Genomic DNA, 15,790 nt, shown 5'->3' on the forward strand with positions numbered 1-15,790 from the left:
AAGATAATGGCAACTAATTACAACTGTAAAAATAATAATAACAGTAAATTTAACAGTAAAACAATTGAAGAAATATATATATTTTAATTAATGCACAACATAAATGAGATTGCTGTTTTTTTATGTCTGTAATCACTTGCAATGTATGACTTGTATTTTGTTTAAGTTCATTATTATTTGGAAATATTTTTCAAACCCCTCAATTTTAACTACTTTATTTTTTGCTACCATCAAAAGTAAAACTAAAAGCACAATTGTTAAAGAGTAATCTTCTTAAGCTGAATGACATAAGAATATTTTGGGATACACAAAATGTTTTATAATCATTCACAGGCGATTGATCTTTTACCACTGTGCCTTGGCAACAGATTATTATTCCCTATTCATACACCTTAAAGTTAGTTGGCCTCATTTCATACATGCTTCTGAATCTTATCAACCTTTGCTTTCACTTTGCATTTCACCCTGTGTCCCTTCCTGATGGTGCACTTTGTGTCCAAAGCTTTAAGGAAGAGACTCCATGCTGTGATAATTTAATCTGATTTGGCACTAGTGTGAGCGAAAAGATTACAGATGAAACAGTTGATTTTGATGTTATCAACTGCTTGTTTGGTTATCTGTGTGAATCCCAAGCATTTACATTTATTAGATATATTTTAGAGGTTAAGAAATGGCTTGATAAAGGTGAAACAATAGTTTAGTAGCAATAATTGTGCCGTAAACAATGAAAAAGGTTTCTGCTCTTTAATCCTCTACTTAGATCCAGGAAACACTTATGTAACTGTTCAGGAACTGGACTCTGTCAATAGGTGCCTGTTTATAAATAGATAGATAGATAAAACTTAATACCTTCATCTGTTTTTTTTATTACTGCAATTATCTTTAAATTGACTCAATAGCAAAAAGATGGTTTGAAAGTTATTGATGGAAACTGTTGTTTGGTTATTAGAATTAAATCACAATACAAACAACTTCTTTGTTTTAGTAGGAATTATAAAAGATATGTTTAACTCTTTTTTTTTCCAATATTACTTAAATGTTATTTTTCAAAACATACTAATACCTTTTGAAATGCAAGTGGATCAAGAACTTTGTTTTAACATTATCACACTGTTATATATGGGAAAGTGTTGTTTTTATGGAGCATTGGAGACTCTTTTGTAGTTTCATATTTAACAGTCATTTAGGATATTATTTAAAAATAAACAGAAAAATGCTGAACGTATTTTCACTATAACCATCCATTGAACGTTTGTCAATTTTTTTTTTAAACAACTTACTACTGTATATAACTTACTAAATAACTTACAAGTTGTGAATACACAACTGCAGAAACATCACATCTTAGTAAAACATAAACAAAACTATTGTCTATTCCTTGTACATAAAACTTTCCCCTGCTCAAAATCTGCATAGATACAAATGTTGTAGTCCGTCATCTCCTCCTCCTTCTGGTCTGCCAGTCCACTCAGCCAGTCGGAGCGTAGTAATGGCTAAAGCATGGAGTTCCCAGCAGTGTGACTCATGCACCAGTGAACAGGGGTCGCATATGTGTAGGGAGTAGGGTGTAGGCGAGTGTGTGTGGGTGGACTTGGATGGTAGCAGGCGGGCTTTCAAAACTATGTGTTAGTGTCTGTACTGCGGCATGTTTGTGTAATTATCTAGAAAGCACTTCCTGTGTCTCTCTTCCTGTCAGCAATATGGAGATATGTCCTTGGCCGTTTTTGTTAAAGGTTATCGTGGAGAAAATGTTAATCAAACTGATGCAATATACACAATGGTGTAATGTTTTATCTTTAATATAAAATATCACAAATTACCAGTTCATTACAAAGACATTTTTTTAATATTTGTCATTCGAGTCTGCGTATTACCATGTTGTTTATTCTATGAGCTTATTATAACATCAAGGACACTTTAAAATCTCTAATTGAAACCCAATATTAAATGATTTCAAAATGTGTGTCAACATGTGATCCACATCATAGAAGCCTTCTTGTAGTTTATGTTTGGGCAGACTATTTAAAGGCATATAAATATTTTCTAAATTATGAAAATGTGAGTTTCTGGACTCTCAGAAATCCGGAAAAGTGAAAAAATTTAATTTTCATCTAATTCCAAAAATTATAAAAAATAATGACCTAAAATTGCCGTCTCTTTAATGGATAAAAAAATTCAACAAAATTAAAGTTCATGTTTGGATGTACCATGTGATTGTGAACCCAAATATATGTAACTCAAATTTCGAAAATGTTTTTTTTTTAAGTCACAAAAATCTGTAAACAACTTTTTCATTTGAAAAAGTTAAAATGCTTTATAATATATGTGTCTACATGTGGTCCACATTATACAAGCATTCCTGTAGTTAATGACTTTTTGTGACCCTATTCTTTTTCGGAATATATTTGGTCTCTCCGTTCTTGTGGGTTTCCTCTGGGAACTCTAATTTCCTCGCAAAGACTAAAAACATACTCTCATGTAATTTGCAATTGTCCACTGGAGTGACTATGAGTCAGATAAGTGAACATCTATTTTCTCTGTTGGCCCTGTAATGGACTGGCTTTAAGCAAATACCTACTTATTTTGAAATCGTCTGTAGAGAATGAATGAACTTAAAAAATGTTTTGTTTATTTCAAGTTTTCATTGTGAGTTGTATCATCTGTCCTTAATATAGGAGTGAATTATCTCATTACATTTCATCATATTGTCAATGCCAGTTTTCAGTGAGTCCTGACAAATCCATCACAATGCGTATATTCATGCATTTCTGTCCCTCGTTGTTACATTCAGACCGTCATTATTCAACTATCTGCTTCATGTCTTTATAATTGCTACCAGCAGTAGAGTGGCGCCAGTCAAATGCAAACGAGTGCGTAAGCATGCACGCGCACCGAGAGAAAGCACAACTCAAACAGCAAATCATTGAAATGAAAAGTGGCAAAATAGAGCTGGGCAGACATTTTTAGGCCAACAAATCCATCTGGCCTGGCATGGACCAAGTTAAGTATCTATCATCGGTTCACCGTGGATTTTGGGGGAAGAAAAAAAAAACGACTATCGTATATTTTCCGCCGACGTGTAACACAAGGCTGATGAAGCACGGTTAAAAATTTGGTTTACGGCAAATCGGATACAGCTGCGTGTAGAATTCGGGGTGTTATTTTAGCGTCACGGATTCCTCTTCCATGTGTTTCATATCAATCTGGATTTTTGATTGTGATGAAAGGTTGGCTTTTTTAAAAGACTAACTTATCACTTAAAAAAAGTGCGATTCTTTGTTTGTTGTTCGTCTACCAGCCCCCGTAGCCCTGTCTGATTTGAACATCTTTCTTGGATAACAGGAGGCAGATGTCGTAGTATCCAGTATGTCTAGAAAAAGCATGACATTGGCTTACTCACCGGGATGTTTGTTGGGTCAACACCCAGCGACTACTTACTAGATGATATTGCTTTAATGTCTGATTGAATTCAAGACCAAAAACTAAACTGTATTTTTACATCTTTTTCTTTATTGTTGTAAGTAAGTAAGTAAGTAATTTTTATTTGTATAGCGCTTTTCCAGACCAGGGTCACAAAGCGCTTAAACAATCAAAACAATATTCAATAAACTTTAAAGGTAAAGATAAAACTGATAACACAACAGGAGTTCCAGAAAATCAAGGAAAAGCCTGAACAAATAAAAACTTCTTTTTTGAAGATGTTTTCCTTTAAGAAAATCCTTTCCAAAATAAATGTATTCATAAAACCATTCGTTATGTTGTAAATTAATTAACTTTATTTCAAAGTAAAAGCACAGAGGTGCCTTATCAAATGAATACATCACATTCAGGTAACAACAGGACGGGCTGCTTTGGACCTGAGTTTGACGTAAATAGTTTTTTTTAACAAATGGGTTATATAGTGCCACTTGGATACAACAAAACCCTTTAAAAGCATTTAGCTCCCATTTTGTGGGACCATTTTGAAGGAACTGTTCATCCTCACACTGGGGTTTGTGTTTAGCTTAGACAGCTGGTCAGTAAATGTGAATGACTAGAGTTTTTAACAAGGGCATTATAACTAAGGAATTTTCCACATATGTCAAATAGTGTGGTTACAGTAAATTTCGGTCACGCCAGCACACTCCAGTGAACTGTAGTCTAAACAGTTAAGCATTGTTAAACTTGACAAACACATCCAAGTATGTGGAGATGTGAGATCATCTGTGTTTTGCTTGTGTTCTTTTTTTTCGGTCTTTGGAACGTTTTTTTTTTTAAACATCATACAGTAGTCAAATTTTGATAAACTTCCAGGCTTTGTGTAAAACAGGTCTGTTGAGTTTGAATGGAAAAGAAGCACTGCTATATTTATTATCCTGTGACTTTATGGAAAACTGATGAGAATACAATATAAGTTTTTTTTTTATCATATGACAATGTGGTATGGATAATTAAGAAAATGTATTGAATGTACACATGATATCATTGCGATACTTTTAATGAGTAATGGTGAATAACCAGAGGGCAGGAATTTTTTGTTTCCAAATCCTTTTGTTTTTTTATGCTCAATCATGATTGGAAAAAACTTAATGACAATTTAGCAGCTGAATTAGGTTTCTGCAATGGAATAAAACTTCTAAGAGGATGTGGAGTCCAGTCATATATTATAAGCAGATGTGAAAAAATGTTTTAAAAAAAAAAGAAAAAAAATGTATAGCATCCATCCAACCACTTTATTCAGTCGAACTGTACTTTAGTAAAGCAGTTGTTGAATCTTCGCTACAAAGCCAAATGTTAACAAAATTGTTTTCGTAAAGATGTTCTAAAACATATATTTTCAGAAGTTTCCACAAATCCCATTACTCTGGCTTTCTATTAATAGTCGTAGACAGAAGAGGCTCCACCAATAGCTTTTTATTTTTATTTTTTATTAGTTAAGGTTGCATATCCATGGTGTTTGAAAAATAAACAACTAAACAAACTCTAAAATTATGGTTGGCTCCACTTTTAGTAACACTGTGCGTTTCAAGTTGAGAACTAAAGGGTGTTTGACACATCTCGAAGTGAGGCCAGTTAATTATATGTCAGCATGTTAAGTCATAGTTTGCGGTGTCGGAATAAAGGAACCTTTATTGTGTATATAACAAAGAAATGGTGTCTAGAGTATATTTTTAAATTGTGTAAGCAGCAGCTAATTAATTTTAATACGTGTCTCGTCAGAACTACGATACTCTGAACACTTGGAAATGTGCACAAGGGCTTTAAAGAATTTTCATTTAAGGATGTTAGGGAGGTTCTTCTGAGGAACATGTGTTTGGCCACTCCGTCTGTGGTTCATTTGGCGGCTGCAGGAAAGCTCGAACGACACTAGGCTCAAACAAAAAGTCTTTGCTTAAGCAAGCGATTTTAAATGCAGACTTTGTGAAGCTTGTTACCCAGGAAATGATTTGGACTGTTTACTGGAGAAAAACAAACAATCTTTTCAGTCTAAAATGGCATCAATTCAGTTAATGCTGGCAATTTACATGTACAGCGGTGGCGTATTAAAGAGATGTTCTAAAGATGTTGGAGAGAAGAGGCTAGCAGATGTTAGCACCGGTTTTTATTTTTACCTCTTTTATTTTACCAGAAATCATTTGTACTTCCGTCATATGAATGTCGCCGCTAGAACGTCCTTAACTACCGAGAAGACTTTTACTGTGTCTCTTCTGCCAGCAAAGACTGTTTTCTTGGAAGATTAGCGCTTCATTCTCTGTGGTTACCAGGGTGTGATTTACGGCTCTTTTCAACCTGCCATGGTATCTGTAAGTCTTCAATTACACATTTGCCTCGCATGCAAAGGATTGAAATTCTAACTGTGGTTTACTAGGGCACCCGCTGCCAAATGTAAACACTAGGAACCATGCTGTGTGTGTGAACGAAGGTGAGTTTTTTTTTTATCTGTGTGTGAGATTAAACAGCTGTCTTTTCTGCACTGCCGTATTCAATACAACCTTTGAACATCACGGTAGAATGGTTCTATTAACAATAGTCCTGTTTCTTGTGTTATAGTTGAATAAAATAATGTTTTGTGTAATCTCTTTCTTCTCCAAATGCTTCATCATATTTATTTCTCTTACATTCTTGAATTTCTATCCACATCTTAAAAGTTTAAGCTAAAAGATGTATGCTGTTTACCACAAACAAGGTAAAAAAAATGCACGGAAAAATCGACTCTTTACAGCTAAAGAGTCGATTAAAAATTCAAGAATGTAAGAGAGATAAATATGATGAAGCATTTGGAGAAGTAAGACATTACACAAAACATATTATTTTATTCAACTATAACACAAGAAACAGGACTATTGTCAATAGAACGATTGTACCGTGATGTTCAAAGGTTGAATTGTATACGGCAGTGTCAACTTCCAATACTGCATACCATAGATGAGTGTTGTTTCTCTGGCAGCTATGCAAGTGATGTCGGCTCTGTGGTAAAAATTGAGGACATCACAGTAACTTTACAGTAACTCATCTCTTCTCTTATTGCTGTGCTACTTCTGGACACGATATTATGGTATGTTAACTATTCTTGTGTCATTCTGTGGCAGTGAATGAATATTCTCTAGCATGTTGAGAGGTCTCTATCAACTTCTTTCCTAGAATTTGGAACCAGTTTACTTACCAGCATATCTCAAATTTGTATATGCAAGTAGGCACGAAAAGGGCTTCAGCCACTATGAACTGACAGTAGGGCCGCACGATATTGGAAATATCTGCGGTATTCCATATTGGTGTCTTGAAGTGCAATATCGATGTTATTGCGATAGTTTTTTCTTCACCTAAAAATATAGCCGCGCGCAGGAGCTAGTACTGTTTGGTTTGGGGGTTTAGATAAGAAAATGATGCAATATTTCACTTTCGTTTATTTCCGCGCTTCGGTAAGACATGATCGGATAAAAAAGATGACCTATAATGCGACAACACAGAGGAGGCGCTGACGCGTCGTGATATCACCAAATCAATAAAAAATACCACATCCTTGTACACAGTCTAGCAAGATGCGCGGCACAGCTGACAGACAGACGAGACGTAAATCAACGAGACAAAGAAGTACGAAATGCTTGGAGAACAAACAAATGTCTTCAATTGTATCCGTCTGTAGCTAAAGTAGCTGCTCTCAACTGTTTCAATCACTTTTTTCTTAAAGTGATTCCCGCTCCCACTTCAGCGTCAGTACCAGAATCTCCGGATGGGCTTAAGGTCTGGCCTTGTAGTTTGACATTTATGCTAACCATCCCCTTAATTCTCATCTATTATCTCCTCCACTTTTTTTGTCAAAGACCAGCTAGACCAGCTGGGTCGCAGCCAACATTGTGTGTTTGCATTAGAGCAAATTGTATGGGGCATATGGTAGCCATCTTATCCTGGCAAATGAGCTGACGGAAATTCCAGCGTTGGATTGAGTTTGCCACTCTCACACTCTCGCTAAGAGCAATTTGATTGACACGTCTCTTTTAGCACCTGAGCCTAAACTGTTTTTTCTCTGGTTTCTTGAGACATGATTACATTAATAATTGTATTTTTCTTATACTTGCAATTGTTGGTCTATGGGTAGTCTAGTAGTCTAGTGGACTTTAATGTTAGCACATGGTAATCATTAATTCTGGTGCTGATGTTTTGTCCTTGGCAAGAGCAATGGTTTCTGGATGGCAGACCATTTTAACTTTGAAAGAATGTAATTATTGACAATATTCTAGGTAACAATGTTGTGGTACTACTATGTTGTAAAGCTGTCTTTTCAGCGACCACTGCATGGTAAAGTAAATAATAAATCCTGTCCATAACAAGCCTAACCAGGTCAAGATTGCAATGTGTCCTAACTGTGTTCTAACTTTTGCTTGAGAGAACATCTCCTACCTTATTCACATTTTTATGAATATACATTTAAAGAGAATTAAAGTTCCGTTAGTTTGTTTTTCTAATCTGTAAAGATAAATCTGAGAGCAAAGCAAAAAAAGAAAAAGCTGTGCTTTCACTTTCCAAGCATTCCCTTTCCTGTGTAGACGGAACAGATCGTTCTCTCCTTCAATGGCATTTCAAGATCCCTTATTCCGAGTTTTACGACAAGTTTGATTAACGATACTTTAATTTTTAATTATTGATTATAAAGTCAATTGAAGTCAATGTTTGTCCAATGTCAGAATAGATTGTGTAGCGTGTTTACGAGGGCTTAAATACAGGGTAGAGAGAAAGAAGCCTCGACCAGAAGATGAAAACCACTTATTCAGATACTTTTTTCTCATTAACATACATAGACTTCCAAATATGCCTTTGACAGATGTGACACATGAAGTTCCCTTTAGAGCCTCAGAAAATGAAAAACAAAACAACCAGACACACATAGTTGTCAGTCAGTGGTTTTTATTATCATTTGGAAAGGTCAGGTTTTGGTTGCCATAGTTACTCAGGAAAACATGGCAGCCATCGTTTTTCACCTCTTGCCAGAAGCAAACATCCAATTCAATTGACCACCCAGTTCATTTGTACTGTGGCTGGACATCACCCATGTATGATCCTTAAGCGATCTAATGAAGTTTAGTTGCCTAAAGGTTTCAAGTTATTGTACTGTAAAGGATAGTAACTGAAGAGGGATTGTGTCAGAGATATATTCAACCTGTGCACTGATTTAACAGTTTTATTTTTATTCTAATAATATTTTGAAAAGGAGTTTTTGCTTCAAAGATTTTATTTCAGTTACATTTTTTGGATTCCTGAGAAAGAAAATAAAGTCAAGTTATCATTTAAAGAAGAAGGTACAAGGGTATTTTGACCTAACATTCTCTTTCCCTTCCCCCCCTTCTTTGTCTTTTCCATATGTCCTGTGAAGTGGAGTGAATGTGCAGTGGCATGCTTGAGTGTGAGTCACCATGAGGTGTATACTTTGTAATGCAACACTTCTTACAACAACATTTCTTGATGGAATCAATGGGTCATGATCCTAAAAAAAAAGGTGACTGTGCCTGCCTTTATGTGTCTATTATTGACACAAAAATCATAAATAGAATAATAAGAAAAGATTTAAAAAAAAATAGTGTACTCACACTGATAATTTTGTAATCCGAAAGCAATCTCTATTTTTCCTCACACCAACCTTTCATCTAAAATTGAAGGCATCAATATTTGCAGGGACATGGTCTTTAAGGGTTGAGAAGATAGATTAGCACTTAGCGCCCAGGAACAAAAAACACTCCTCGGCCTGGTAAAGGACTATTAAATCCATTGTGTAAATATACTTACTGGACATGTTCTTTTGGTGTATGGGATGGAAAACAATTAGCACCTGGACAGTAAAAGGCAGGAAAGGACAGAGAACGAGACATCAATATCCTAAGAGCCGTGAGCCATTTAGTAGAATGGGTTCTTGGAACCGAAAATAGACAGAAACACTCAGCTGTAATTTACTTAAATTACTCAGACATATTATCTATTTTTATTCCACGTTGAAAACACAGCTCAGCTGTACCATGTAACTATCATATTGTATATTGTATATCATTTGAAATCCTTAGAGTTGTGGGTTTTTTTCAAGAAAATTGACTCTTTTAACTCGTACAAAATCCTGCATTAAAGCTGCCATCACACAATCTCTGTTTAGAGTGATGTTTAGGACAGATAGGAAATACAAGGGTATGCTACTCTACAATTCAAGAAAGCAGAATGAATCACTGTTGGTCACATAGCAGCTCATAAGTTAGCCTAAACGACAAGACGATTAAGATGCGATTTATAAAAGGGAAAACTAAAGCAACCCCCCCTACGCTGCTTGAGGCACAGCGTCAGGGACAAATTCACACCATAGGGGATCAAAATAACAACGTAGGGGGCCTCTATGCTGAATAGGGCGGGCAATAACCCTGGGTTATGTTTTGGAAGAATTAAACAAAAATACGTTCTATCAGTATCACTACATACGTGGATATTATCGATATTTTTGGACTTTTGTCTTATTACTCTACTTATTCAAACAATTATTTATCCTGTTATTTTGGCTATGTTTTATGTTGGCAATAAAGAATGTTTTCGTGTACCTCAACTAATTGTACAGCCTTTCTCACTCTGTATCTTTATGGATTTTACAACAAACTGATTGACATGAAGCATATGGGTCATGGCTAGCTGCGGATCATTAAAAATGTCTTACTATGTTTTAAATTTTAACACATGACTAATCATGTAAAAAATTACGTTGGATTCAAAGTAAGTAAGATTTTATGTTGGTTTCAAAATCTCCAAATCTGTGGTAAGATTTATTTACTCGTAAAAACAATAGAGTTACTAAAAAAAAGGGTGAAGCGGTTGCAGACAAACGTCTCAACTCTACCTCAACGCAGTTCACGTAGCAACTTTGTAAAGAAACATTTGCTTTTGACAACAAGGTGTTAATTCAATAGGAATCAGCTGTCCAACCAAAAGTTTTCTTCGTTGGTGAAAGAAGTACCAAGTGACATTAAAATGCAAATAAAAAGTATTTCAAATTCTCAAATGTAACTTGCTTTAAGCTGTGGGAACCCTGTGGATACTATCAACATTTAAGTTGTTTGTTTCATGTTCAACTTAACAATATTTAATAATACATTCTTGGGTTTAATCCAACGCTCTTTCTGGTACCATTCACTAGGTTATACTCCATCAATTTCTCTGTGCGTTTTTCATTATATATTATTATATAAATAATTCATATTTCAAGTGCTTGAAACTTACTTATAAAAAAAATCCAGATGGGAAAGTGACTGTTCGGCTGAAATATATGCTTGAAAAAGAGCCTAATGAAGTCTTAAGTTGCATGGGACTGGCAGTAGAACTGGTATCAGTCTTCTTTTTCTTTTTTTTACAACCTTGCCAAGTCATATCCCTTCCTAAATAAGAATCCCAACCCAAGTCCCTTAAATGTATTTAACAAGTACATTCATTTTATTTATAGACATAAATACTCAGAGACGTTTTCATCGCTGATACTTTGGTTTCTGGGAAAAAGCCGGAGTCAGTGGAAAAAGAAAATCATTTCCAACACCACCCCAACGTACAGCGATTAGTTTCTTGAAAATGTGGTTTTAATTTTCAAGACACTCACTTACAATTCCATTCTCGAGAGAGTGCGATATTTCTCTATTATCTTTTCTTGAGTTTTTTTGCTTTTCCCAGACAATACTGCAATTGTCTTTAAAGCGATGAATTGAGTGAAGGATGGTGATGACAACAGTGATATTTATAAATGTGGCACAAGGCCAAAGTCTCAAGGTTTTATAACGTTCTATTCACTGTACCTCCTTTTCTCCACTCTTTTTTTTTCCAGATGCAAGGTCTTGTGTCCAGTTCTGCGCGCTTGATAGTCATCTGGTTTTTATCTTGCTCACTGCGGCTCAGTTGTGCTCAGATTTGGCCAAATGAAGGTAAGACATGCACACCAGCACACACAAGTACCACATGATCGTTTGGAAAATACTCAAACTGCATTCGCCTATGAATGAGGACACACACATATGACTGCACTTTATACTTAAAAACACATGTGTGCGATATCAAGTTTGGATTCTGTTGTAAACTAGTTTGAGTACGCTGGACCGATTGAGACGTGAGGCCTTTATAGAAAGAAAAGGGAAAATATTTTTTGACAAAGAACTGGTACCAGTGCAGAGTAGTTTGCTTTTTAAGGCTCTTTGCCATAAACAGTGAACAATTCCTGGTAACACTTGATACCTTTTTTTTCCTTTTTTCATTCAAGTACTATAAATTATACTGACAATCCAATTTTATGTTTTCATTTTAAATTGGGCTCTTTCAAACTGCCTCTTTGACTATCGTACACTGTGGTCTTAAAGATTCTCTACAACTATACCTACTTTTACTTACTAATATTACCTTATTTTGTATGCATATTCTTCTAGTTCAGTTACCATATGAAGTGATTGTCTCACACATTACTTCAAGCTCTAAGAAAAACACAAAGAGCAAAGAGAGATATGGCATCGTTAGAATTAATCTTCAAAATCAAGAAAGAATTATTTTATTTATTTTACATTACATCAACAAAGAGACCCCATGTTTTTTGGATTAACATTAATTCTCACAATACATTCATACTTGAGTGCGTATTACTTCTGCCAAGGAGGCCATGTAATTATCGTGTCACTTGAAAAAGTATTGAATTTAAAGTTAATAATCATAAATATGTAGAATGAAAGGATTGGATATGGTTAAAAAAAAAAGTTTGTGCTGTTTAAATCTCAAACAAATTGAAAACCATTTGAATAAATTAGGTTTTCCTCTACAGAATACCCGCAAAATGTGCCTTCATGACATGTTTGTTTCGCTGCTGAATTGTAGATACGATTTCCACACTTGTGGAGAAACAAAGTTACCGGTAGGCTTTCATTATTCCCCTTAGATGAATTTGATACGCAATGTTTTTGTATTCACTTATGCAAACATCAAAAGAGTATTGTTTCTGGGGAACATGCATAAGTAACAGAGAGGGAGCTAGAAAGTTTTCAAGTACCACAAGACTGTGTTCCAAGTTCTTGCTCTCGTAACACTGACTTAAAAACTGTTTAGTTCCTGAAAAGCAAAAAAAAAAATACAAATACGTTTGAAGTCTGCCATCTTTGTCTCTGTTTTCTATATTTTCTCAGCTGATTTGGTAACAAGGCTCTTAAATCTTCTGGGTAGAACTGTCAAGATCTCACCCAGATGCCATTAATTCTACCCGTCTGCAGCTCCTTTTCCCTTGTTTATATAGTACTGAGTTTCAGCAACCATTTGCGATTTCTCTGTCCCCCCTGCCATCTGATTTCAATGTGATGAGAAACTTGCAGGCTTCCTGTGTGCCTTCATTTGAGTGAATGTATATTTGTGTGTGTGCATGTTTGAGGGCTCGGTTTTTTTGCACATGTGTCTAGAATCCCTCGCCAGCAGCGGTATCAGATAGGAGTGGAACGCTGCGGGTTTGGGGAATAATGCACTTCTCTGCCAATAAGACATGAATACACGCATTCAGACAGGCCAATTTTTTGGCACCAGAGGGCCTGGATGACACTTACACCCAGAAACCAAGCAGATTGTGTTACAATGCTGAATAAGAAGCAGATTGAAGCTGGCAAAAGCAGACTTCATGAAAAGTTGATAAGTTTATGATAAAGCAAAGGAAAAAAATGTGGAAAAAAATGTTTTTGCATATTTTCCTCTCAATAATATCAAATAATATACTTGGGATTCGTCTACATTTGAGTAAAAGCACATTTCCTCTGTCCTAAATATCATTGCAACTTTAAATGTTATGGTCCTCAAGAGTCTACTAGTTAGCTCACCTGTGGCTTTTTTTAGAATGTAACAATGACCCTAGATCACCACTTAGTAAAGCGCTTGTAGACAGAAATCAGAACCAAAAAGTGGTGGTAGATAAGTTAAGCTTACCGTCCATCTATTTGTTTCTTCTTCATTCATTCTTCATTGTGCTCTCTTCAAATATTCTACTGTATATTTTAAAGTTAACATTTATTCTGGTCGATTGATGTTTTGATAACAAAATTTGTAAAACCTTTAAACGGATCAACTCCTTGAGCAAACTGAGTTACCGTTCGTATACTTAATAATACCTCAAGTCTCTTACAGTAGTTCTTGTGTTAAGACACTCACAATGCAAATTAAAAATTTGAATCTCATTACAGAACTTCAGCTTGCTTTCGTGGAACCTACCCAAGTATGACAAAGTTCTTTCAAAACTTGCATCATCATTGGAAAACACAAATTTTCATTTGCATGGTTTCCTAATATTGGATCATATAAGTTCATGGCATGAATCCTTGGATGCTTAGAGGTGTTTCGCACACCTAATTAAGTCAGGATAAGCATGAAAGGGATTAGAAATTCCAGAAAAAAAGGAATGGGTCCAGCAGGGATCAGTAATGGAGGTGTGTGTTGGCGCTGTGACTCGCAGTCCCGTGTTTTTTTCCACTCTAGATCCACTGTAAATGCCAACGTTCATTCAGGGCAGCCAAGCCAAACACGTATACATGCACACTCACATACTGCAGATAGTATTCACCCAGCAAAATTACTGAAGCCACCACAAATATTTACTCAGGTATACTCTGCACTGGATTTGAAATTCTACTCCGGGCAAGTTTTACTGCTTTCTTTCGAAGCAGAGATGAGCCGTCCTTTCACAGGACAAGTAATACAGTGTGACTGTATTGTAATCTAAACACTGTTGTTTATTGTAGTGTTCTTACTGTAGCTGTTCGTATTCAAATACTAAAAAAAAGAAAATTGCACTGTTAAAACAAATCTGACCACATAAAGTACTGAATCAAAAAATAGTAGTAGGGGACCTCAATAGTACTATTGGTACTGGTAATGATAACACTCACAAATATTTCCAAACACAACAATGCTTGTGTGCCAAAGACGGGTCAGACAGGTGTCCTTGTACGGTCATGTTTTTGTGACTGTGTGGACTGGAGTGCAAATGGTTGTTGATAAATCACACTTGCTCAGATAATGGCGGCACCGGTGGTGTCAGACTGCAGTGTGAGGAGAGCATTCGTCAAACATTGATGTGTTTAAATATTATAAATGATGTATGTCTTTGCAGTGTCGGACGTGCTTTACGGACGCCTGGAATCAAATGTGACACTGGCATGTGGAAAGCTACCAGCTAGGTAAGACGACATTATGTGTCCCTTTGTAAGCATGAGGAATAATTAAAAGTGAATTGTCTATAATGGACATGTAAGGTTGGCTCAAAAGTGTAGATATAAAGTGACTAAAGGAGGCCGTTAAGTGCTTAAGATAGAACTGTTTTTAAGACTCAACAGTGCAGTTGTTTTATAGATGTTCCCAATGGTTGGATAAATAAAGTTAGGATAAGTTATTGATGAGGACAAAGAAAGGAAACACTTATCGCGACGTTCGTCAAACACAGGAAGACATAGTGACTCACAGAGGAAGGACTTTAGATAAACAATCGTTTTCACTCAGTGTACCTCTCACGGCAGTAAAATCAAACATATGGAAAGTGAAAAACTCAATATACAATGTTCGCTAATGGTAAGTAAGTAAGTCATTAGTAAGTATTTTGTTATTTCTAAAGCGTCTTTCTAGACCATGGTCACGAAGCGCTTTAACAATCAAGAAAAGAATAGATTTCATAAATCCTGTTTCCTGAGCCATGCTGGGTCTTTGATTGACATATTCGCATTTTTCCCGGCAGGATACCTGTGGTGTGGTCCCTTAACCGCAGTCTGGCGTTGCCATGGCACCAGGTGTTATCAGAGGGATCATTGGTCCTGCTTCGTGTCAATCACTCAGCCCAGGGCGACTACCGTTGCTATGACAACCAGGGACTCCTCCTTCACTCTGTCAAACTCAAGCTGGGCCGTAAGTGTTGTTTTGACTTGTCTGCGTGGAACTCGGCAATTACAACATTTGGGAAGCCTTATCCCAGTTTATCCCTAGAGGTGTGTTTTCTTGTTCATAATTAAAAGCGAGCAAATCAAATCCAATTGACAGATTGTTAGAGTAATTGCAACGTTAACGTTATACAGAGATTTATGCTTGATGAATTAAAAAATAAGACTTCATTAAAACTTTATTTTATTGATTCAATTCCTAAGACTTTAAAGGACTCTGCTTAGTAAGTAGTACATTGACTTTTCAAGCCTTGAATTAGCTTTTGATGTTATACTATAGAACTCCTCTGAGGAAACTGCCCTTAATAGACAAAGCTCAGACTTCCTCCTACCTTCTTAAACAGGAAGCTGCCCTATCAATG

At 35.9% G+C, this 15,790-nt stretch overlaps 1 protein-coding gene across 1 annotated transcript in view; it reads left to right on the forward strand.

The window, feature by feature from the left end:
- The window catches only part of il11ra (interleukin 11 receptor subunit alpha), a 29,390-nt gene that overhangs the window by 4,648 nt on the left and 8,952 nt on the right, over positions 1 to 15,790 (forward strand). The window contains exons 2-4 of the mRNA XM_087791387.1: positions 11,315 to 11,411; positions 14,612 to 14,678; positions 15,230 to 15,396. Coding sequence (XP_087647513.1) covers positions 11,315 to 11,411; positions 14,612 to 14,678; positions 15,230 to 15,396 — 331 coding nt within the window. The remainder of the gene's footprint in view (positions 1 to 11,314; positions 11,412 to 14,611; positions 14,679 to 15,229; positions 15,397 to 15,790) is intronic.

Source organism: Callionymus lyra, chromosome 5 (assembly GCF_982586985.1).
Source record: "Callionymus lyra chromosome 5, fCalLyr1.hap1.1, whole genome shotgun sequence".
NCBI lineage: Eukaryota > Metazoa > Chordata > Actinopteri > Syngnathiformes > Callionymidae > Callionymus > Callionymus lyra.